At 39.2% G+C, this 26,673-nt stretch overlaps 1 protein-coding gene across 24 annotated transcripts in view; it reads left to right on the top strand.

The window, feature by feature from the left end:
• CADPS (calcium dependent secretion activator) overlaps nt 1–26,673 on the top strand; it is a 555,724-nt gene that overhangs the window by 445,740 nt on the left and 83,311 nt on the right. For 17 of the 24 annotated variants that reach the window (XM_043978789.1, XM_043978784.1, XM_043978786.1 and 14 more), the window contains 3 exons: nt 6,963–7,109; nt 10,637–10,792; nt 14,987–15,134. In XM_043978789.1, the coding sequence (XP_043834724.1) occupies nt 6,963–7,109; nt 10,637–10,792; nt 14,987–15,134 (451 nt within the window). The remainder of the gene's footprint in view (nt 1–6,962; nt 7,110–10,636; nt 10,793–14,986; nt 15,135–26,673) is intronic. The other 7 variants (XM_043978805.1, XM_043978803.1, XM_043978804.1 and 4 more) reach the window with 1 other exon arrangement.

The raw sequence follows: 26,673 nt of genomic DNA on the forward strand, positions 1-26,673 counted from the left end.
CACCCAAGGGGATTCCATGGTTGTCAGGGAGGAGAAAGGGAGATGTGTTTACCCTGAAAAGTAAACAGGAAATAATTTGGAAGGAAAACAACAGGAGTTAGGAGCACCAGGTAAGACTCCTATTTTGAAAGCTCTGTGGAGGACAGAAGACAGAAAGCAGACATGGGAAACAAGCGAACCAACTAGGAGGTTATCAGAGTAATTGAGGTGAAAGGTGATAAGAGCCAGAACTAGAAAGGGATCCTCTTTGGAGGGTTGACGGAAGAGCATGGACAAGGATTATACAGAATGAAAACATGTGGATGGGTTGAAGTATGCACACATGAATAGTGCAAGGCACATATACATTCAAAGCCAGGACAGAACAATACTGTCCATCCGTCATTCTCACTACTCGGTCAGTCTTGTCTTCTTTCTCTATTCATGTATGTCTTTAATGATGCTTTCTAGGATACTTGTAGTAACAGTGCAGTTTACCTTTATCTCCCACGTGCCCTCTGAAACTCTTGCAATTTCAATTCCTCAAATACTGCTGATGCCCCATGTTCCATTGAGCATCACTGAGAGATTAATGAGGTTTGGGTTTTTGTTTTTGTTTTCTTGTCATTTTTTTATATATGAGAATTTATAGCAGCATCCAGCCTGGACTCATTGAAGACTGAGTACTGAGCAATTTTTCAATTGCTATCTAATCAATCTTTTCTTCTTATTCAGTTCTTGACTCAGCCTATTGTCTATCTGCTGCATCTTTCAGAAAGGAGAGAGAGAGAAAGAGAGAGAGAGAGAGAGAGAGAGAGAGAGAGAGAGAGAGAGAGAGAGAGAAGGAGGGAGGGAGGAGGGAGAGATGAATTAATGTCACGGTCTACCCATCCAGCTGCACATGATAATCTGGATAATAAACATTTGTTATTGATTTGGTTTTTTTCCAGGGTGAATGGTTATACTTTTTAACAGTTGCAAATTTTGGTGAGGACACCATGACATTATTTTTTGCAATGTCACAGTTCTCAAGGACCTCAAGGACCATCTAGTTAAACATTCTTATTTTACATATCAGAATATTGGGGCCCAATGAAGTTAAGTGATCTATCCAAAGGCTTATAGTTAGTCAGTGCCAGAGGCAAGATTTGTGTCTATATCCTCTATTCCCAGAAGCAATGTTCTTTCCCTTGGGTCACACAGAAGGAATATTTGGATAACATCATTAATGGGGGCTTTTCTTTTCTTTTGGATTTGAGCTCATCCCTGGTGAGCATACATTTCCTTGTTTGTTGCCTGACTTTATTTGGATATTCTTCAAATGGCTGAACAATAATATGTCTGCTTTGGAGGTAGGAGAGGGGTAGAGGAAAATTAACACATGGTAGCCCCCTTCTATACCTGTTGATCATGTGACACTGTAAAAATATGGGTCCACACCAAAGCAGCCTATTCCTTTTCTCTTTCTTGACCCTGTATACTCTCCAGGAAGGCAAGGAAGCATTGACCAATATCATCAAGTCTGTAAGAATAATGAAAAAATGGAAAAAAAATTAATGGTTCTGATATCTTCTTGGTTACCTTCTTTTTAAAGGTGGGGGCTGTAATGGATCCTTAATATTTTCCATTCATTTGGAACCTTCCTCCTGTGGAATTATCTTAAAAATTATTCTCTGCCTTTAATTTGTGCCATCCTCCCCCGACATACCCCTATCCCCAGCATGGCTATGTGGTCAAGTGGAATCTTCCCAACTCCATCTAATTAAAAGCCATTTCCACTTCCTCTCAGGGCATATCTAGTACTATGGTGACTCACCATTCTGAGCCTTTTTTCTCATCTCCCTCAGTTCCTGGGATGATTGAAAATTAATTCAATTCCATTTAAGAAGTGATGATTAAGTACCTGCTATGTATGGGGCACTCTGCTAGGCACTAGACATTCAGAGAATGATAGCATATAAAAAAAGTAAATAATGAGAATTTAAAGAATAGATACAAGATAATTTGGGGTGGGAGTGTACTAATAAGCAGGGCAAGGATTCTTAATATATATAATTATATTTCAATATAATTGGTTCCCTAAGTAATCCTGTGTATTTTATTTTTCGTATTTAAAAACATTCTGAGGTCCACAGACTCCAGAAGACTGCCCGATTTGTCCATAGTACAAAAAAAGATTAAGAATTCTTACATTAAGGGAATATGGAAAGGAGGCGCTGCCTGAGCCAAGCTTTGAAGGGAGCTAAGGATTCTAAGAGATAGACAAAAACAATCCAGGCACAGGAGACAGATGCGTTACTCGAGAAATTTTGAAATCATGATTTTTGTTCATTTTTTTTTAAATGGGCGTCCACTAAATGAACAAGTTTAAATACATTTCAAGGGTCAAGAGATTTCTGTATGTGAATATTCATTTCTTGACTCCAGTATAAGTCTAAACGCTATGCTTTGATCTGGGGATCGATAGGGGCTGAATAGGGGAACAGACACATATAAAAAGACCCAGTCCATTCCTCTGAAGAAGGGGTTATCCAAAGCATAAGAAAGAGCTTTAATTTTTAGAAAGCATATACTTGCTCTGTTATTTATTCTCCATAGCAATTTAGGATGCAAAGACATTCACTGCTGTCTCCCTCTCCCTCAATTAAAGGATAGTACACTTATCAATAGGAGGAAAAACAACTTTAAAGTCCTTTTGCATCTAAATGGACCCAAAAGACCAGATTCTAAGAATGTCCTCTATTACACAGTTCTCTAGTCTGAGGCCAGCATGAAGATAAAATAGAATGGGAATTCAGGCCAGCAAATAATATTAAGTGCCCATTCCATACAGAGCCCTGGTTTAGGTTCTGAGTAGGGAGTCAATCAATCAATGAGTGTTTATTAAACAAAGTATGAGCTGTGTAGTCTGCTAGGCACTGGGACTACAAATACAAAAGGAAGACAGTCCCCGTTCTCCAGTAGCTCCCATATTGCTGGAGAGATAGCACGTGTCCAAGAAATTTATCAATAAACACAGGCAATAGACAAAATAACTCAAGGGCAAAGGGGAGGGGTGCAGGAAGGCACAATACCCAGGGGAAGAGAAAGAGTCTCTTGAAGCAGGTGCTGCTTGAACTGAATCTTTCTAAGTGGGAGAGCACCCCAGCATAAGGGAACAGTTGGTGCAAAACAAAACAAACCAGAAACAGAGACAGGAGATTAAGTTATGTGTCCAGGGATCAGAAGTAGGCTGGTTGGGCTAGAATGTCAAGTACATGGAAAATAAAACAGCCCTGGTCTTCAAATCATTTTCATTTTGTTAGTGTGTCCCTACTCATTCCTGATGGGATAGTCTAAAATCAAGGCAATAGTTTGGTATTTTTAAATGTCCATGAAAATCAGATTCCCAATTGTGCTACTAAAGAAGGATCATGACAGAATTATTCTTTTATATAATAGCTGGAGAAATATTTTAACATAATGATTTCTAATAATAATTTCAATTGATTAATGTGAGATTAATATTTCTATGGGTGAAATTAAGGTGAGATTTCACATTTCTATAGCACCTGGTAGTTTTACAAAGTGCTTTCCTCAGAACAACCCTGTGAAGGAGGTAGTAGAGGGATACAGTCCCCATTCCACAGATGAGAAAACAGAATCAGAGAGGGGAAAAACTTGCTGAGAGTCAAACAGAAGCATCTTATCATTCAAAAAGAGAACTCCCCTATCCACATGTATATTAGTAAAATATTGTGCGTTACTTAGAACTGCTTACTTATTAGGATATGCTATTAATATCCAAATCAAATAGTAGTAATGTTATTAATACACTACATTATTTTGCTAAAAAAATAATGTTTTATCATTTCTAAAAGTCTAGCATCATAATGTGTTGTATAAAGGAAATGTTTCCATGTGAGTTCAGCTCAGTATTCCATTCCAAATGTCAGATTTTACTAATACAGTATGTTTTGTTAATAGGTCTATTTTTGAATTTTAGAATGGAAAACAAAGCTCTTTTTTGACTTGTGCACCGACCATCAAGCTAATCTGTGTAAATTAAGTCGCTTTTGCATACATTTGTATGTTATTCATTCCTCACTGCTTTTCATTTACTCAGCACTGACATTTGTAACTTCCCAGGCTACCATCTCTAAAGATTTGCTAATTCCTCCATCATTATGCACTGCGTGCCTCCCTTAATGATCACATTTGCTTATATAGGCTGGCACATGTCTCAGTGGAAATGGTGGATGGTTTGGTTACAGAGTAGCACTTAAGTCCAGGAATCATCAGGGACCAAAATACAAAGACAAATAAATTCAACAGCACAAGAAAATATAAAAAATGTCTTCCCTTGTACTCTTTTTAGGATTATAGAGACCATCTAGGCCACCCCCCCCCGCCTTGTTTTACAGTTGAGGATACTGATGCCAGCAGAAGGACCTGACTTGTCCAAGGTCAAATAGGCAATGACAGAGGCAAAATTTGAATCCAGGTCTTCTGACTCCAAAAGTAGTACCATGTGCCTGCATTACTATTTTTCTATTGAGTAATCATTCTCCCCCTCAAATCTCAACATGAGACAGAGAGACAGAGAGACAGAGACAGAGAGAGAAAGAGAGGATTAATTCTCATTACCCATTGGTTTCCCCACAACAGGAATCACAATGGACATAACTATGGTTCATCTAATTCACTGCAAACAAAAAAGAATGTCTTTTCTGTTTGCTGGGACTAAAGCCATGTTTATAATTTTCCTGTAACAAGATAACTATTGATATAAAATCACAATAAAAGCAAATGTCCAAGCATCTAAGAGTTCTGAAAATGGACCCAAAGAGCCTGTAATCGGTGGGAATCTTGCCAAGTCAGCCCGGAGTCAGTCGTGACTTTTCCAGGAGTCTTGGTTTGCAGTGCACAGCCTGTCTAAGGCAGAGCTGGCTTGGCAAGGTACACCATCTTCTTGAGGAGAGCCGAAAAGAGAGCCCCGACTCTTTGCCAAAGGGCTGTCAGCCCTGCTTGAGAGTAAAGGCAGGGCTCTTCTCAGATACAGCCTTGGCTCTGGCTTTTCCCTGGCTAAATTAGGCATCATAGAAATGTTCTTATAGATTAAATGGTTTTGCCAGTCCTGTAGCATCATATGACATAACATCCCACCCCTACTCCACCACCCACACATCAAAAGAGAGACAGAGAACAAGACAGACAGACAGACAGACAGACAGACACACACACACACACACACACACACAGAGATTTCTTTTGTCCTTATTGTTGGTTCCTCCTTTGACAATGAGAAAACATCCACCAACTGGCCCAGTCTTCGCTGGAAGGACAAACAAACTCTGATCTGAGGTAAAAGTTAAATCCATTTTTTCTTGCTATAGCTAAGGACTTGTTATAAAAAAATTTTTTTGGAATACTTTACTTTCCAATCCCACACACTTCTATCTATTATAAATTGGATGAAATTAATCTCAGAGAAGACATTTTCATTTTCTTTTTGGTCTTTGTAAGATTAAACAAAGTTTGGGGCAGCTGGGTGGCACAGTGCATAAAGCACTAGCCCTGGATTCAGGAGGGCCTGAGTTCAAATCTGACCTCAGACACTTAACACTTACTATGTGTGTGACCTTGGGCAAGTCGCTTAACCCTCATTGCCAACACACACAAAAAAAAGAAAGAAAGAAAGATTAAACAAAGGTTGGGGCAACTAGGTGGCACAGTGGATAAAGCACTGGCCCTGGATTCAGGAAGACCTGAGTTCAAATCCAGCCTCAGACACTTGATACTTACTAGCTGTATGACCCTGGGCAAGTCACTTAACTCTCATTGCCCTGCCCAAAAAAAAGATTAAACAAAGGTTAAAAATTTTCCCTGATACTTCCAAGAAATCTTTTTCCTATGGTCTGGCCTTACTTGTTTCCATACTTGCCTTTGAAGGCAGCAGTTGTAGTTTTCAATTTCTGCCTGTCACCCAAAACACTGATGCAGGTGAACAGCATGTTTTTATCTGTTTCCATTAGCCTCAAGAAATGCCCAAGAGAATATTACCCAGAGTAATTAGTCTATCTCAAAAACTAAATAACTGTTGACAACTTCTTTATGCAAAAAAGCAAGAAGATGAAAAGACTCCTTTTTTATTTTTTATCCAACCAATGAGTTAATTGGTGTAGGGAACTCCCAGTAAAAACACTTTCTATCAATGCAGATTACCACCTGCTCTGTGAAATATAGTCTTACACATTTGATTGAAGTTACTGAGAAGTTAAGTGACTTGTCAAGGGTCACATAGCCAGTAGATGTGAGTGGTAAGACTTGAACTCAAATTTTCCTGACTTCAAGGATGGTTCACAGTCCACTTTGCAACACTGTCTCCTAAACCCAGTGTCCATACTAATTCTAGTAACTTTGAAACCACCAGCTATAAGGTTCAGGACTATTAATAACCAGCTCCATCTATATAAAATAGGATTATTATGTTGAGCTAGAAAGAACCTTAGAGGTCACCTAGTGCAACTCCTTCATCTCACAAATAAGAAAGTTGAGGGATAGAGGAAGGGAAATGACTTGCCCAAAGTCACACAGTAAGATCTAGGATTTCAACATCCCTAGACTCTGAAGCCAGCACCTTTTCCACTGTGCTATTTATATTTGGTACCCATCAGGTTTTAGACCATCACTGTAAAGATCTGGAAACAAAACCCAATTCCCAAAAGGCAAGGGAAGTATGTGATCATTGTATGTGGGTGTTGATAAGCTCCCTTCCAATTTTGACTCATTTTTTGTCAATGTTTTTGCCGTCTGCTTCTGAGTGCTAAGACCCAGGGAAGCTTCCTATACCTGTGGCTCCTTGCTCTCCAATGTGTTTATGTGTCTTGCTCACCTGTTGTCTTGTCAACTTAACCAATTGAGTTACAGTTCTCCTGTGCTTCTGCCACATCTACATTGTCATTGTGATGGTATTTTTTTCTTTCTGTCTGTTTCTTCCACAGGAGTTTAACCAGTACCCTACCCAATGTGAATCTACCTAATGTGAATCTACCCAAAGTACCCAATCTACCAGTTAACATCCCTCTAGGCATCCCACAAATGCCTACTTTTTCGGCACCGTCATGGATGGCTGCTATCTATGATGCTGAGTGTGTATTCAGTCCACATTAGCTCTAATTTAAATTTAAGTGATCTTGGCATGGATATGTATTGTTTATTTCTATGCATCCTATGTAATTTTGAAACAGAGATGGAGACAGATAATTAGACATATTTTGCTGATCATACAGAGACAATATTGTTTATTTCTGGCATGCATGGTGTTTGTAAGGAATTTTCTATATCCAGCACTGACAATTTGTCTTACGCCCACTTAAAGATTGAGGAACTGACTTTTACTTCCAGTCTTTTACAATAGAATTGTGTTTGTTTGTTTGTTTTTAACTGACACAGGTAATATGAGCACATGGAAATGTTCATGTGGAAGAATACAAGACATTTGCAATGGCTTGGCCCCTAGTCTTGGACCAGTTGCGGTTCCAATATAGTGAACCATTGCCTTCCTGTTTGCCTTTGTGATTCTCAGGCACTCTAATAACCAAGGAATATATTTCAGAATGATAGTAAGCTCTTCTGAGTAGGTCATTCTTGCTAATGGTCAAATTCTATAAAAGATATTTTAGAATCCATAATCCAGTAGTGTTCAGCTACAAAATTCAGGGAGGTTACAGTCTAAATTGCTGAAGGTAAGACCCATGCCAGTGAAATCCAGAATTCCTAAAGTTGTTAGCTAGTAGAGTATTCACTAATCGCTAATAGTTAGTAGTGGGCATAGAGTAAGAGTAATGAAAAAGTCATCGTTTAAATAGTCCAGAAATCAATGAGCATTATTATTCGGGAGACCCTACTTTATAATCACCTCCAAAAGGGTTAGAAATGGCTATTCTCTTTGGCACAGGTAATCAGATGAGCAAGGAGTCTTTCTAGAAAGAGTTTTATAAGTATTTCTTTTAGTTCAGGAAATGAATCCTCCCATTTTTTTTCCTTAGCAAGAAAGAGATGCAATGCTCCCAAACTCTACCCCATGGAAATGAAATTAGAATGATGTATATGATTTAATAAGTGAAATAAGGCTTAGCTATCCTATGCCCTGCTTTGATCCTTTTTCTTATACCACTGCTAATTATAGGTCCAATAAGCTTTTCCTTGAAAGAAGAAACTGGCACATTTTCAAAGGGAAGTATTTTAATCGAAGGGATTTAAAAAATGGCTTCCATAAGACAGTGATATTGTGATATCTCAAAATCACATTCATCAAGGTAGCACTGCACTAGTTTGGGGTTCTTTTATTTCATTTTTGTTTTGTTTTTAATAGTCAAATAAAGAACAAGGCATGTCAGTTCCATCTATACTTGGAGCATTTTTTAAAGCTTATGGGGGAAAAATTCTATCTGGATGAAATAACAGTGGAATGATATGATCAATGTGTCTGATTATCTTTAGAAAAACAACTAAAAATCTCCCAAAACTTTTCTTGGAAACAAAACCATGAAAGAAACCCAAGTCATATCCATGCTAAGATGACAGTGTTAAAAGGTAGCTTAGGCAGTATCTGTTACAAAAATTAAAAATACTTGAAAGCTTTTATTCCTTCCCTCTGTGCATGCTCTGTGACATTGATTTTTTTTGAAAAGATATGAATCAAGACATGATCATAAAGCAGATAATGGTCTCTGTTCAATTAATTAAGGCATGAGTGGGAACACATTTTGGGAACTGCTAAGCAATCAAAATAATTTTGGTGCTATTGCCTTAACATTAACAGTTTATCTCAAAAATAAAAAGAAAATATTCTTTTCCTCATGTCAAAACTTAATAATAAGCTCTTCAAAAGAAAAAAAACCCTAGAAGAAATTTTCCGAAACTATGAAACCAGATGGGTGTCAAAATGTTGTTGTAATAAATACCAATCATTGCATTCATATGTACTTAATGATTTAAAACATACAACCATGCAGTTCCAAAACGGGGCTTAGACTAGTCAAAGTTGTGGGGTGTTTTCCAAGCATAGGATAGGGAAAGGCTGAACTTCCACTCACAGTTAATTCCTTCATTTAAAAAAGGGGGGGAGGGGCAGCTAGGTGGCACAGTGCATAAAGCACTAGCCCTGGAGTCCGGAGCACCTGAGTTCAAATGCGGCCTCAGACAATTGACACTTACTAGCTGTGTGACTCTGGGCGAGTCACTTAACCCTCATTGCCCCACCCCCCAAAAATAAATAAACTTCTGTTAAAAAATTTTTTTTTAATTTATAAGGGAAAGAAAGAAGGTCACATTTCACAATCACCCAACAGGAAATGCCTGATTCTATATCTTTTCATTATTCCAGTTTCCTCTGATCACTTTTCATTCTAAGGACCTGTTTCCGTGTTACCTTCTCCTTTGTGTCAGAAACCTCTAGTTACTGATTCCCAGCTGGTCTGTCTTTGAGAACATCCCTTTTGTCAGTCCAGGGCCCAAGGTTTCCCTTGGCATGTTGGGATTTTGACTCCCTCCCCCTTCAGTAGCCATGTATGCATTTATGCATCGGTTGTATTTCCCTCTGAAGCATTAACTCAATGCAGCTGGCATCTGTCACAATAGAAACACCCACTCTCATCTGTTTCTATAGACGATGTCAGAACAAGTGGTAATGCATGGTGTGTTGGACATCTTATAAATTACTGTGTTAGCATTCGTGGTATGCGAGGAGGGGAGGGTGGCATCTCTCAGAGCTCCCACTGTCCTTGCTACGAGAGAGGCTGAAACAGAGAATGGCAAAAGGGTGAAGTGTGGAGCATTTTCTTTGTACCTATTCAATACTATCCAGTCCCAGAGTTTGCTTCCCCAGGTGAAGGTTTTTTTAGATGCCATTGTAAAGAACTACATGGAGACTGATGGCTCAGTCAGTACAAGGGAGTGGGTAAAGCCAATGAGCTGGTGGAAGGGCTCAGGTCTTCTCACTGGTCTGAAGTATTTGCAAATATCCCATTAGCCTCCCCAGCTCCCAGTCCTGAAGTTGCCTTTGCAATAGGCTGGTCTGAGAAAAATCTGAGTCAAAAAACCAAACCAAGATCTTGGATTCAAGATATCTCAGTGGACAGAAGGTCAGCTGATTCACCCCGGCCCCTGAAGAGACAAAGCATGTCCTCGCTCACCACTTGTTAGCACTGTCCTTTACCTGGCAATCTGAAATCTCCAAGAGCCCTCCGGTTTGGAGGGGAGCGGAGGAAATGCATGATGCTCTGAATCTGGATAACTGCATGATGCTGACATGTAGTTATTATTGACCGAGATTTTTCTATCTCAATATGTGGCCTTCATGTGAATCATCACATATGTTAATGTGGTTATTGAAAGAAGGCTGATTTTTACCATACACCTCTCCCCTAGTCATTTGTCTAAGGTATATGTCATTTTATCTTCTTCTTATTGGTCTGGAATGATATGATTAACCCAGCTGACTAGGTAAATGTATGGTAAAACTCAAAATCCTGCTGGTGGAAATCCCCCCCCACCCTGCCACCGTGTTTTGTATGTTAGAGCCACTGTTTGCCCTAAGCACAGTTGTTGCGGTGATCGGGTTTCTTTAATCTGGGAGCACGTGATGATTCTTGCTTTCATTCTGTCCTGCCAGTAATGGATCAGGCACCTCTGAAGATCTCTTCTGGAAACTTGATGCTCTACAGACTTTCATTAGGGATTTGCACTGGCCTGAGGAAGAGTTTGGAAAACACCTAGAACAACGTCTGAAACTGATGGCAAGTGATATGATTGAGTCCTGTGTGAAAAGGTAAGCCTGGATGCCTCCGCAGCTTGGGTTCAACTCTCTGATTTTATTGAATGATTAATAACAGATTCTGATGAGGCATACTAGAGATAAAAAATGAACATGGCTACCAGAGAATGACATCTGGCGTTGGGACATTGCGTACAATGCAGCAACCACCAAGAAAACAGCTCATTACCCATGAGCTGGACATGGTTATACAATTAAATCTAGTCAAGTCAGCAAGCATGTATTAGGTACCTTTTATGTGGCAAGCAAGTCAAAGTTGAGCAACTACATTTTGCCAATTGGTAGATTATGAAGAGCACCACTCAAGTAGGTGCTCATCAAGGAGGCATCTCAGCGGAAGGAAGGAAGGAAGGAAAGAAAAAGTAGTTCATAACTAGGTGCTAAGTTCTATAACTCCTATAGTATTGAAGGATTGTAAGTGTTGTGAGCACAATCTAAATTCATTTCCCTAAGGCATAGCCCCAGTCATTTTTCCTAGTTACAGCTATTCTGGGAGAACATAAGGCCAGATGGATATATCAAAGAGAGAAGATAGTTCATTGAATAGATATTCTGTTTGGCCATGAAGTGCTTATTTCATCACTTGGGTACTCAAGGGACATATATTTGATGTTAGAGAGAGAAGGAATGAAGCTTCTTGTAACGAAAAGTAGGAGATATAGAGGGATGACAGATGCAAAAATGTCATTCAATTAATATCAATTCATCATCATAGCCATAATGCCAGACCCAATCCCATGCAGTAGTTGCAGGGGCTGCTTAAGAAGATAAATGTTATATATTTTTTAATATTACTGGAAAAAAACATTAGTAAATAATTGCATGTTCCTTATGATATTATGTACAACAGTGAATCACTTGTACTTGTTGGAATGAGGAAGATGGGAATTTATATCACCATTTTCTACTGTTTTGAGGAATAAAAGAATATAACCACATTTGCAGTTTCTCTCCCAAAATTCGAAGGTAACCCATTCAGTCAGACCTCAAAGGAGCTTTTAAATTCTGTTTCCTATATATCCTGTAGCAATCATGAGTACATTTCTCAGATTCCATTCTTCATGCCTACCAAAAAAAAAAATGTCTATCCATTAGTAGTTGGCCCTGAACATAAACGAAATAGAAGAACAGTTCCATGGTATAACCTGATAGGTACTGAAAGGCTTCATTAATATTGCAACCCAAAAGTTTTATGCCTCCACCAAACAAGATGGCCAAGTACCCCATAACCATTACAGCCACTCCTCTCCCAGAAAAATTCCTGTTGAAATTGACATTAGTAGGGAAGAATAACCTTTTTAAGGCATTCACAGCAATCAGGTTCATTTTAATAGACATATGGGAGGGAAAGGAAGGATGAAAATGACAAGACTTTGAAGGAAGGCTGTATACAGCATAAGAACTCTTTGACCTGTCAGCCCTGGGAAAGGCTGAAAGGGTTTAAAGGAGAGGAGTGGTCAGAAATGAGATTTTCCCATTTCCTAAATGTACCTTCGGTTAGCCTGAGTATGTGGTTCCTTGATAGATTCTCTCAATTTATTTGCCCAAACTCAAGTCTTAGAGCTCATATTTGAGAAAATTTACTCAAGAGTCTCCAAGAGGCACCTTGAGCCACACAAAAATCACATGAAGGTGTTACCAAAAAATATATCTTAGCCTCAGGATTCACAACATGGGGCCCATACTATGGACTTGGAACTAGACTGTATCCTGTGAACACAGAATGGATAAATATACCAGATGTGGAATATTAAGGCAGTAAAAGAAAGATGCCGGCTTTCTGATATGTTAAGACAATGGAGAGGAAGAACATGGAATGCCTAGGTTTTATTGAAATTAGTCAATTTTATAAGCTACTCATATATTGGTTGGCTTTGCAGTCTGTTACAGGTAGAAGCAGCCATCTGTTCAGCCCTCTCACTTCTAATTCTACTCAAAGACTTTGTATTCAGGCAGACACATCTTTCTACCTTCCAACAATCTTTTGGTTTAATGGAAGAGCGGTCAATTCTCCTTTGGAAATGATTGAGACATGCTTAATTGAATGGGAATTGTAAGATGCATTCCATCCCATGTCTTTCTTTGGTTTCTAACTGTAACACCAGCCTTAGCCTCACTTGAAAGGTCTATTTGGCAATTCTTTAACCATAACATGTAATTCTTGCTCAAGACAAAAAAAAATAGAATGTATTTTTGTTTTCTGCAAAAGGAGTGCTATGATAAGGAAACAAGATAAACCATACTTTCCTTTTAACATTCTTGTGCACAATTTAGGAGTGATTCTTTTTAAAATATTTTTTGTAAAGAATATGAGTTCAGACCTTAAAAATACACTTCAACATACCTTAGTTGTTTATGCTCATCACCCTTTCCTCAATCAGGCTGATGTTTAATTTTGGTTGTCCCATGATTGGTAAGATTTCTGCAGCAGGTGACATGATTTCTATCATTTATTGGTAAGTAATGGAATATTGAAAAGAAGTGCTCTAATAATGCAAACAACAAAAATTATAACATTTATATAGCACTTAACATAAACTTTCTCAGTTGGTCATCATAACAGCACAGTGAAGGGGGTACTTTTGTCAACTCCATTTTATAGATGAGGAAACCGAGGTCCATAGAGATTAAGTGATATTAACTTGTTACTATTACAATAGAATGGAATTTGATGGGTCCCTTTATCTCCTGGTGTCTTTTTAAACATGGAGGGATGCCCTCTTATCACATCCGTCTCAGGTAGTAGGACTCACCTCTAGATCATTGGGAAGATATACACTGTCAAGGTTCTTCTTTTTTCATTGGGGAAGAGGCCATCATCATCATAATAGCCATCATCATCACCGCCACACCTGGCTCTTGGAGCCTTGTTACAATGAGATTCTGTTGCATTACTAACTCCCTCTGAAAGATGATGTGCATGCGAAATTTTTTAAATGAGGGAAAATGTCTTCTTTATGGGAAGAAAGCACTAATAGAATAAAGGCATTGTGGTTTTGTTTTCCCCCCATAAAATATATAGAGACTAGAAAGTGCTCTTAAATTTTCACTGGAAAAAGAAATAAAATTCAAAAAGGCAATTGCCCATCTGAAAGAATTTGCATATCCAATAATTCTGCCACAGAGTATTAGTTAATGAGTTAATTTTTTTCTGTACTCATGGATTCCCATTGCACATTCAGTGTGACCATTAGTTAATACATCAAAGTTTCAGGCGTATACTGTACTGCCAGGGAAGGAAGGATTTTATCTGAAATCAGGATAGTCAATATTAGCACAGCAGAGAGAGCAGTGCAACATAATTGTAGAGATAGTTAAGGGGTGTGTGTACTTCATTCCCCCAGGAAAGTACCTGGGCATGTCCATTCTTGTCAGGCTGTCCCTAGCTAGAACATTTAAGCAGGAGAAGTGAAACAAAACTTGTTGGTCAATGTGAAACTGAAAGGGAAAGAAAAAATGAGGAAAATTTTGCTTGGGGCAATGTTCCACAGGTATGGTGGTTCGAGGTCCCCAATGTCTGCCCTTCCCTTTGGTGTAGTTCTGGTCCATGATAGTACACCAATACTTGTGGAAAGGCAATCAAGAGAACAGATATCCATATATCCCACCTTGAGGAACATCATTAAGTGCAATTGATTTAATATGCTGCAGAGTCCAAGCACCATCAAAACTTTTTGTGAAGTAGTCAAAGATGACTTTGGTCATTCAAACTCAACAAACTCTGTACTGGGGCAACTAGGTGGCACAGTGGATAAAGTAGTGGCCCTGGATTCAGGAGGACCTGAGTTCAAATTTGACCACAGACACTTGACACTTACTAGCTGTGTGACCCTGGGCAAGTCACTCAACCCTCATTGCCCCACCCAAAAATAAATAAATAAATGATTTTTTTAAGAAAAAAAAATTTAATACTCTGTATTGCAATTAAAACTATCTCTGATTATTACTGTGGCTGTGACATGTCCTGTAGAGGCTAGGAGCATGGCAGCAGCTTCCTTGACTAGAACCTGTCCCATATAGCCCTCTTAGCTCTGGAAGTTCATGGTCATCAGCACCCATATGAAATCATTGTGGATTTCTACTGATTATCATATTCAGTTTTCTATTTCACTGCCCTCCCTTGAAATGTCTCCTCCACCTGTTACAGTCTTAACATTGAAATGATCTTTTCCTACTTTGTTTTAATAGAACCAGGATTGCATTTGAAGTTAAGCTGCAAAAAACCAGCCGATCGACAGATTTCCGAGTCCCACAGTCAATATGCACCATGTTTAATGTTATGGTTGATGCCAAGGCCCAATCAACAAAACTTTGCAGTATGGAAATGGGCCAAGAGGTAAAAAAAAGGGGGGGGGGGGTTGGGGAGGGAGATTTTTTTTTAACATCTATCAAGTATAGGGGAAAACTTCACAAATATCCTATCCTCTAGTCTGCTGGTTTCAGAAACATTCTCTAACATTTGTGAATTTAGTCACCCACATATACGGTATGCAGATGAATATTCAAGATCTGTTTATCAAATAAATCTCTGATGAATATGCATGATCAGAATTTCAGGCACTTGGAAGTGGTTATTGGCAGGGACCAACATGGGCATAAGGTGCCTTTGAGCCAAGTGATGTTCACTGACCTTGTTCACAGAGTCTGTGTCACTATTTAGAAGGCAGATCTGTGTTTGCCTAAATGCTTGTCCCTTTCACACATGCAACAGAAACCCCACATCTATGACATGATTTATTGATAGGAAACATCTGGAAAACAGAAACCACTCTTATCTTTTCATGCCACAAATTGCTGGACACATTCTCCAAGTCCCCACGATGCCCAAGCATGGGTCAATATATTCCTAATTTTCCCCAAAACCCAGGGTTACCAAGCTTGTATACCTTGCTAACCTTACTTTTTTGTTTTCTCTGACCAAAAGTTTTGTCCTTTGGTATGTTTCAAATCTTAATGTGGTATTTAAAATGGAAGGATAAAAGAAGCTGGAAGTTGGGCTTGATTAAAGACTCATGATCAGTTTTCTCCAATGGCGCTAAGCCAGTTTGATATTCATATACCAATTTAGAATTAATTCAGAAACATTTCTGGCAACTCTCAGGTTCCTGCCAATTGGCATAAATTGCTCCTAAATCAGATTTTTTGATACAGCCTTACATGTTCAGAATTTATACTCAATTATATTTGTTCCCTGTTCATTATTTATTTTCTCTCTGTGCATCTTCCATTTTTAAATGTCTGTGTGTGATATTCTCTTGCTGGCAAGATCATCCCCAACCTTATTTCCCCTAAGGCAGCATCCTGTGAAGAAGAGTCCCAATTTGGGCTTAAACAGCGGTCAGTAATAGAATCACACACAGTGGGGTTGTAGGTTAGTTCTCTTTTTTTTCCTTAATCACTCTATTTGTAGGGTCTCAGAGAGATCAGGTTAAAGACTTCAGATGTGACAAGAAGCTATCAATAAGAAGACTCAGATCATGTAGAATAAGAATAATTAACATTTGCATAGTGATTTAAGGTTTACAATCACTTTCTTCACAATGATTATATAAGATTCCTTTCAGGAAAGAAAACTGAGATAGAGAGATCAAATGACTTACCTAACATCACACAGCTAGTTAGTACAGGAGCCATGATTTGAACCCAAGGGCTCTAACCCCTATATGGGGCCACCAGGAGTAGAAGGAGGTGGGTGTAGCAGCTGGTTCTAAAAAAAGACTCCAAGCCCCACAAGCAGACTAAAAACAACAGCCTGCATTCCCAAAACAAAAGGGACCACGATCTCTTTCCATTTCCATACATATCCTTCTGGCTTCCTTTTGTGACTTGTTTTCTAGTAGATTGGAAACTCTCTGAGGGCAAGGACATTTTCTTCTCTTTGTCTTTGTATCCTTAGCACTTAGCAGAATGCTTTGCCCATAGTAAATTAATCACAATTAATAAATGAACAAAATTAATAAATTTTGTTCAAAACAAACTTGGGCTCCCCTTAACCAATTAATCAAGAAGCTACATTTTGGAGGGGTGTGGAACTGTGATTCCTATGACCAGTGCCAGCTCTCTGTCTACTACTTCATACCACTGCTCTCCTCATGCATCTCCAAAGCACCTATTATGTTCCCAGCCCTGCACTAAGCACTGCTGACACAAATACAAAGATGATAACAGCCCCTGCCCCAAGAAGCTACTGGTATTGATATTATTTTTAAATTGATTTCACCTAACTACAACTGTTGGAAAAGAGAAGGGAGGTGGACAGTAGCCATAGCTCCTCACTGTTCATTTCCCCCCACTGTCATGAAGCCATGACTACTGTCCAGAGAGTTAAAGTCTGGTTTCATTAAGGCAATGCCTATATTCACAGTCTACGGTCTATGTAGCTGGTTGGAAATTTGACAAGAGTAGCCAATAACCAGAATTAGTTGGGTTTTAGTCTGGTTGGCACCTGCACCATGATGAGTGGCCATTTTGGCTGATTTTGCTCATATCATGAGATTGATTGTTTGCTTGGATGGGCACATTCTCATGTTGACCATGAACTGATTCAGTGATGCAGCAGAACTTGGTTGTTTTAACTTCATAAGTCTAGTAAAGCTGAAAGATGATGGGTGATATGAAGGACTCCACAGCTGACCACCCACACAGGGTGCCTCAACTATAATCCTCTCCATGCCACACCTTTCTAGTCCCAAAACCTTCATCATTGGTAATCATACTGCTGACTCACTAGCCCATCCTGCCTCACACCTCCCTCCCCATAGCACTGAATCACTAACAGAAGAAGTTCCAGATTCTGAGAAGGGAAGCAGCCCCCTAAACCCAGCAAAAGCCCAGATCTTACAGAAGTGGGTGTGCTTTTCTAAGGTCTTTAGTATAGTGATTCTGAAAGATCCTAACTGCAGTGAGAAGTAGCAGTTGCCTGGGAATGCTATTTTAACAAAAATTGAACCTAATAGATCTGTAAATCAGATGTAAATCCTCACTGCATAAGTTACAGAGAGAGCTTCCTTCTTTTGTTTTGTTTATTGATGTTGAGAGTTCTTTTTTTGTTCCTTTCACTATCTCTGAGGCCAATTTTACAACTGGCTTTGAAGAACTTGCACACTTAGTTCTCCAAAACATTTAACTTCTGAAATGAAGGGGCTATACTCAAGAGGGGCCTCCTTTGGCAAATGAGGAAACTGAGGGAGACCTAGAGGGAGGAGTGACTTCCCCAAGATGACAACACTAATTGGCAGCTGAGACAAGACTAGAACTCATGTTCTACCATACAACAAGGCTTATAGAGCAAACTTGGGCCTTAAAGAGAATTTGGCTTGTTTTGCATTACTCCAAAAGGGAGAATTTGGACCAAAGAATAAACATTATAGGAACAGGTTTCCCCTCCATATAAAGAAGAGTTCTTTACCACTCTAGATAGTCCAATCAAAGAGTAGGCTTTGTCAAGAGATAGTGGAGAGTTTTCATTACAAGCTAGGTGTCTGGGGCACTACAGAGTTGATTCTTGCATTGGACACAACATTGGGCCAGATCAGTCAATAAGCAAGTAGGTACTATCAAGTACCTACTATGTGCTGGGCACTGAGGTAGATGCAGTGTATAGCATCCCAGGCCTGGAGTCAGGAAGACCTCAGTTCAAATATGGCCTCAGACTAGCTGTGTGACCCTGGACAAGGTTAACCCTGTTTGTCTGTTTCTTCGTATGTAAAATTATTTGGAGAAGAAAATGGCAAAGCATCTTTGCCAAGAAAACCCCAAAAGGGGTCATGAAGAGTGAGATACAACTGAAAAAAAATGCTTAACAAGAACAACTATTGGCTAGGTAATGTGCAAGATACTGTTAATACAAAGACCCAAAAAGCCCAATCCCAGCCCTGAGGATGCTTCTATTCTTCTACCATTGATGATACCAAGTCATTAACGGGATCTTCAAAGTTTATTAAGCCCTCACCAATAGGGCAGAGGTTCCAACCACATTGTGGAAGAAGGATAGAAAGAGTGAACTCCTTCCTCCCAAAGGATCTCCCATTCTTAAGTTTGAGGTCAATTTAAAAAAAGGTATCAATGTTCCAATCATTTGAGATTTTGTTTCTTATTTTTAATCCATTGTCCAGATCTGGAGAAAGTACAACCCATCTCCCCAAAGGAATAAAGCCTGGGGAAGGCTTATTGATTAGAGGTAGGATCCTGAGGTCTGAGATGACAAGCTCCTGAATTTGCCTTTTTCCAGAAACCAGAGAATTAGAGCATCAGACGGAATAGTGACTTTGGACTTGGAGGAGTTGAGCCAAACATTTTAGATACCTTAATTTGTGAATACTTTTTTCTTCTTTTCTCTTTTCCTTTATATTCCAGATACTCTGGAGTGGAGAAATAACCCACTTTAAGTTGGGCTTGGCTATGATAATATTATCTTTAGTTAAAATAACATTGACCTGAGGCACTTCTATGTAGGGTGTGTCAATAAATAAAGTGGAAAGCAGGAAGAAAAAAAAATAGCATAGCTTATAGTGCCTTCCTTGTCCTTGAGTATTAAAGTCTAGCCAGAGGGAGAATGCAATAGTGTATATGGAGGTGGACTTGGTGCCAGGAACATGGGTTCAAATCCTGCCTCAGATTCTTACTGAGTCACCCTGGATAAGTTGCTTAACCATCCAGGACCTCAGTTTCCTCAGTAGAATAAATAGGTTGGACTCATCTTCTGTGTTTCCTTCTAACTCTAAATCTATAATCCAGTAATCCTAGGGATATTGTTTAGGAGCTAACACCTGTTACCTTCTAAGGTAACTAAGAAATGGAACCTATTCTAGAATGGATGAACCAAGTTGATATTATGCCTGGGAGACAGGCCCCTCACATAAAAGCCCAAACATTGAAATAAGGCCATATAGGAAGGTGTGGTTTGAGAAAAAGAGATGACCTGGGAATCAGGATACCTGCTCTGGTCCTATTTCTGCCACTAGAACTCTGACCCTGGATAAGTCATTCAAGCATCTTTGAGCCTCAGTGTCCTCATCTATTAAATAAATGTCTATAAATATCTCTCTTGAGAGGTATCTCAAGTCTCTGCTAGTTTTACCACACATCTATAGGATTATAGATTAAGAGCTGGAAGGGAACTCAGAGGCATCAAATCTAACTCCCTTCTTTATGGACAAGGAAAGTGGGACAAAGAAAAGTTAAGTCACTTGCCCAGAGTCCTACAGGTAGTAAGTATCTGAGTCAGGATTTGAACTCAGATTTTTCTGACTGCAAATCCAGTACTCTATCCACTACCCTACACTGCCTCTAACAATAGATAGGTGGCTTTATAAATAAACTTCCTAAATCCACTTTAGACGAGGTGGGGGTCAGATGATGTAATATGTTTCTCATTTTAAGCTCACTTCCTGAATTCATCTCTGTCATCTCCTCTGGGGTGATGTTACATTCAAAGGCAGCTGTTCAAACATTTGGTAAACATACTTTACCATCTTAAATATTTATTTTTTGTCAGAATTTTTAAAGCACCCATGGATATGAAGTTGTGCGTTAAATTGCTTCTCACTTGGTCTAGAATGTTTTCATCTCATTTCCAAGGTCAGATGGTCTTAACAGAAAGACAACATACACACAATCTGTTACATGACAAGGCAGAATGTGCAGCACAGGAAGTCAAGTCGAATCATTTTCATGCAGGGATTGTGAATTTCGCAGAAACGTAGCTTATCCGAAACTGGAGTGAAGTCTCTCCAAACTTTCTGATCCTAGAAGAATGATGGAGCTTCACTGGCCACACTAAGGGAACTCTTCACAGGAAGGACATAGCACTCACTTAGAGTACCTTGACAACTAAAGTGAGCTAGAGAGAATTGGGGGTGGGGGTATGAGCAGCTGGAGAGAGCAGCATCTAATTCAAGATCTAGGAAGAATTTGGTTGTCAGTGGCTCCTCAAAGAAATTTGTTCTGAGAAATGATTGCAGTATGCATAGGACTATAACTGTCCATGGTGGCATTTATTTTGATCGTTGCATGTTTATACTTACCCAACATCTTCTAGAGAACAAAATCTCAGTGGTCGGTGATACCCAAAAAGTAGAAAATGAACCAGTTCAGTTTAATCCTACTAGAACCTGGCAGAGGCAAATAACAGCATTTTTAATTACTTAGAAAGAAATAGCAGCTAATTTGTAAGCCCATCTGAGGACAGAATCCCCCAATGGGTAAAGCAGACATAACCCGCATTGTGCAATTCTCCTTGAATTGTGTATCTTCATCTATTACTCTTAAAACTAGTAGAAAATATCATAGGTGGGGGTTAATATGTATTTTCTTTCATGAGAGAATATGTTCAATTGCTACTTTAGACCACTGAAGACCGGGTAATGGTAGAGATCGATAGGGAGGGAGAGTGAGACTCTGTATAGAGATTTTGAGGGTCCGTGTGATCCAGGGTCCATGTGAGGGTCCAACAATTAGGAAGAGAACTCATATGATCATAGTGGGGAGAATCTCAGAAGTCTCTTTCTCCTCTGGTCTCTCCTCCATCAATTTTCCTTAACCTTCAGTCTGCCTGTGCCACCCTCTACTCATTTAGGTGGTGCAGCAGATAGAGTGCTAGACTTGAGTCAAATATGATTTCAGATACTTTCTATCCATGTGAGTCTGAGAAAGTCACTTAATGTCTGTCAGCCTCAGTTTCCTCATCTGTAAAATGGGGACACTAATAGTACCTACCTCCCTGCATTTCTATGAAAATCAAATGACTTAGTATTTGTAAAAAACTTTGCAAACCTTTCAACCCTAAGCATATGCTAGCTACTGTTATTGTTGTTAGCAATAAACTCCAATGAGTCCCTAATGGCTTTACCATGCATGAAATGTAAACTTCACCACACAGCTTTTAAAATCTTTTACAATCTAGATCCAGCCTACATTTCATTTGGGGGGGGGGTGCAATTGGGGTTAGGTGATTTTCCCAGGGTCACACAGCTAGTAAATGTCAAGTATATTTCTAGTCTCATCATACCTTACTCCCCTTCACTTTACAGTGTAGACAAACTGACCTCCTCACCATTGCTCCTACACAGCAGCCTTCCCCCTTCTCTGTGACTTTGCAATGGCTTTCTCTATTACCTGGAAAATTCTGCCTCCATCCTGCCAATTCTTAGAATCCCTTACTTCTTTCAAAACACGAGCCATAGGGGCAGCTAGGTGGCGCAGTGGATAGAGCACCAGCCCTGGAGTCAGGAGTACCTGATTTCAAATCCGGCCTCAGACACTTAACACTTACTAGCTGTGTGACCCTGGGCAAATCACTTAACCCCAATTGCCTCACTAAAAAAAATAAATAATAATAAAAAAAACTCAAGCCAGGCTCTGTAGAAGATTTTCCTAATCCCTCAACCTCTGATGGCCCTTTCATTAATCTATCTCATATTATTCTGTATGCAATTATATGTCACAATGCCCAGAACATAGGTAATTAATAAATATTTGTTGATTAATTGATTACATATACCTGTATTATCTCCAAAGACAGAATGGAAATTCCTTGAGTGCAGGAATTGGTTCAGTTTTGGCTTTGTATCCCCAATATGTAAAATAGCATCTAGCAAATCGTAGACACTTAATACTTACTTGCTTGCTCATTGACCTAAGTTACTCAAAACGGCTCTTATGCAGATGAGAAAACAGAAGCTGAGAGTTGGAGGGATGATCCTAAGTTCACATAAGCAAATACTGGCAGAATCCAAACTCAAATCCAGGTTCTAGAACTCTGAATCACAGTGATCTTTTCATCATAAGGGACCAGGAGAAAACCCTCACCCTAAATCCATGTCCTCCATATGAGCCTATCCATCTGTAGTTTCAGTTGCAGTGCTCATGTATGGAACGCAGTTTCAGCCCCTGCTCCTAAAGCTGGTGCAACGAGACAGCATCTTGCTGCTCTTTGGGCTAGAAAACTCAGGTCCTTTTGGAGGGATCAGAAAAAAAAAAAAAAAAAGATTTCTCTTGGATGGGCTCTTTTTTTACCTTCCCTTCCAAAATCTGTTCTCTCCTCTGTGGAGCTGTTTACAAAGCTGGTGCTGCTCTCAGCAGGGTCCTTATTTGCTTTGTAAAGAAGCCCTTAATTGAAAATATGTTTGTCAATACATTTCACACTGTATTGCTTCTCACACACCTAGCCATTATCTTTGAGTTAAAACCCATAATTTATCCAATGAAAATGAACAGTTGACAGCCCAAAGAGAGCCTGATTAAGGCAATAGGATAATAAGGAGAATTAAGCAGCACTTTGGGACAGCTATGGAAAACTTTAAAATGACCTGAAGGTGGGGGGAATCTCTTGGTGCAAGCAAGCTTCTTGCTCCAATCTTGATTGCCTTTTTAGAACAGCATTTGATGAGTAACACTCTGTGGCTTGGGGTTGTATTACCTGCTGCTAGACACTTTCTTTGGCTTAATGATGCAACTCTTCCTAGGACTTAATTCCAATCAAAAGGCAAATATTCAGTACCTGCTGCATGCAAGGCATTATACTAAGCATTGGGGATATGAAGAAAGACAGACAAAATGGTCCTTGTCCTCAAGAAGTTTCCAGTCTCATGGGGGAAGACAACAGGTGAAATGAGGAAGTTAGACCAAATAGCCTGTTAAGTCCATCCCTATTCTAAAGCTGTGATGCTTTGGTCATAGACAAGTAAAAACACATTAATGTCTGGAACCAGGGATGGATAACATTAACTCCTCAGAAGAACTGGGAAAGGCAGTGAGCAAGAGGTGATCCCTTGAGTTGGGTTTTGAGGAGAACAAGAGATTCAATGTGGTAGAGGAGACAGTGGAGAGCTTGCAAGCATAGAGGGCAATAGCCTATGCAGAAGTACCAAGGCAGGAAATGGAATATCACAAAATAATTGAACAGGTCAGTTTGGCTCGAATATAAAGTGCTCAAGGCAAAGGAATAAGAAAATTGTCAAGAAAATTATCTAGAAAACTGGGTGAATGACAGTTGGTGGAGAGCAATACATTCAATAGGTTGATAGATGCATCTGTGCATTGGAGTTTTATGCTCAATATACAATTGCTTTAGGTTCTTTTATCCTGACAAATAGATAGATAGTTAGATAGATATAGAGATAGATGATGGATAGATGGATGGATGGATGAATGGATGAATAATAGAATGATGGATTTATAGATAGATGATTTATGCATATATAGCATACCTATGTATGTATTTATAGAGACAATTGATGGCACAGTGAAAAGAGCACTGGGTCTAGAGTCAGGAAGATTGAGTTCAAACCTAGCCTCACACACTTCTTAGCTGTGTCAATTAACCTTTCTTTGCCTCAGTTTCATTAACTGTAAAATGGAAATACAATAGCACCTCCCTCACAGGGTTGTTGTGAGGATCAAATGAGATAATGATTATAAAGTGCCTGGCACAGAGTTGATGTTATATAAATTCTTATTCCCTTCTCATAGGTGCACACACACACACACCAAGGTAAAATAACTTACAGGAATTATGTCTATTGAACAGTTAGGTGTCACAGTAGATAGAGTGTAATCTGGAATCAAGAGAACCTGAGTTCAAATTCAGCCTCAGATACTAACTACCTGTGTAACCCTAGGCAAGTCACTTAGCCATATATGAGCTGGAGAAGAGAATAGCAAATCATTCCAATATCTTTGCCAAGAAAACCCCAAATGGGGTCACAAAGAGTAAGACACAATTAAAACAACTGAACAATATCATAGCATCACAGGTTCTGAGCTAGGAGTCTTGGAGGCCATCCATTCCAACTTCTCATTTTACAGATGGGGAAATTGAGGCCAGAAAGGTATAATGACCTTTGTTACAAGGTCACAAAGAAGTGAGTGGCAGAGCTAGGATGTGAACCCAGATTGACTTCAGATCAAGTACATCTTATACTACATTTTGACCAGTAAATGACTGACTTTTTAAATCCTCATTTCCCCCACCTCTAAGTCAGGTTTCTCCACCTGGCATAATAAATGAATCTATCTAAATGACCACATCATTTGGGTGGGAAGAAAACCAGGTCCTATTTTCTTACTAAATTTCCCATTTGATAGAATGCTGGATACCATAAATACTTCTCCTTGTTGGATTTTGATTTTCTCTCTTGTATCAGTATCCAGAGGATGCTACCAAGGTCTGCAAGAAAATTTCATGCCTCCTTGTCCTTACTCTTCTCCACTTCTCAGATGAATGGTCCTGGTTCTTTCCCAAAAGTCTTGATCATGGCCTTGGCCTGACCTTTAATCACACTGTTTCTGTGTTTCCCTCTCCATCCCCTACCTATCACAAGCAGCATATATGATTTGTCTTTCTATCAGTGAGAAAATTGCACCTCTACATAAAAATCATGTTTCTCCACTGTCATAGATAACAATCACACACATACACACACACACACACACACCCCTTTAGTAAGCAATTGTGTTCATGACCTTGTATTGTGAGCTTTCACCCAAAAACTCCACAGAACTCAAATGGAAAATATGCTCATGAGCATAGACCATTGCAAGGGAAAAAAAAATGCAATTTCCAAATAATGTGACAATTTACTGATGAATAGTATCCCTCCAAACATATCTGGGGAAGATTATCAGAAAACAAATGTTCATAGATATATCACAAATATTATCACTGTGGATTCAGAACTGGAAGGAACTTTAGAGGACCTCTAGTCTACCTACTCATTTTACAAAAGAGGCAACAAAAGCTCGGAGAGGTTGAATCATTTGCCCAAGACAACATAGCTAGTAAATGATAGAGCCCAGGGTCGATATCTCCATATTCAGGGTTCTATCTTTGTACAAAGGGCAAGAAATGTTCTACTCCACCACAAAATTCTGGGTGAATTCATTTAACTCACTGTCTCTTGGCTTTTGGGAAATGAGGGAGATTGCCAGTTACCTAAATGTCAACCCTCGTTTGGCATTGCTTATCCTTTCTGTCCTATTCGCACAGCTTCTTCAGAACCCCAATTTTTAATTTCAAGAATGTTTGTTTTATTTCATTCATGTGTTCTTTTTGCCCTCTTTTGCACCTTTCTCTTTTTTTCTGTTCCTAATCATCATTCATCCAAAAGTTTGCTAAAGAGTGGGTAAGTGTACTGAACATTTTATTTTTTTAAAACACATTGTTATCTTCTTAGCTAAGAAAATATAGAACAACTCAGATGAATATACGAATGGTGTAATGAATGCAAAAGAGTTGGCATATGACTTTTTTTAAATTGAAGTCACACTCCCTTCTCTTCTCCAATCTACGCTTGGCATTTATAACAGATTTTTATTTGCGCTGGGGTGTTTTGGGGTTTTGCCTGTTTGTCTAACATCCCTATTTTAAATTAACAGTAGTGAAAATGAGAGAAGGGGGGAAGTATCATCAATTTCTGTTAGGTATTTTGTTTTACTATCCATCCAAATATTCACCTATAAAAACAAGGACCCTGAATTGTTCCTCCAAAGACGTGGACAATCAAAAGGTCAATGTCCCAAGATCATAGTATCATAGGTGAGTCTAGAGTAGTCAGTGACCCCAGACATCAGAAACTTAAAACTGGAATGAACTTTAGAGGTCATTTAACCTAACCTCCTCTTTTTACAGATGGGGAAACAGAGGTCCATAGAGATAAAGACACTTCTCCCAAAGTCACAGGGAATAAGGAGGCAGGGAAGGTTTGGAATTTGGGTCCAGTAATGCTAAATTTAGCATTCTTTCCACTCTGCTGCAAGAACCTCAAGGAACTTGGTCATTTGAGACCTTGGGTCCTCAAAGGTTTAGATCTGGGCTATCATTTATAGTATTTATTTCCCTAGTGGTTTCCAAAGACCCTTTTCCATCCCCTGGACTA

This window comes from Dromiciops gliroides, chromosome 1 (assembly GCF_019393635.1).
Source record: "Dromiciops gliroides isolate mDroGli1 chromosome 1, mDroGli1.pri, whole genome shotgun sequence".
Classification (NCBI taxonomy): Eukaryota; Metazoa; Chordata; class Mammalia; order Microbiotheria; family Microbiotheriidae; genus Dromiciops; species Dromiciops gliroides.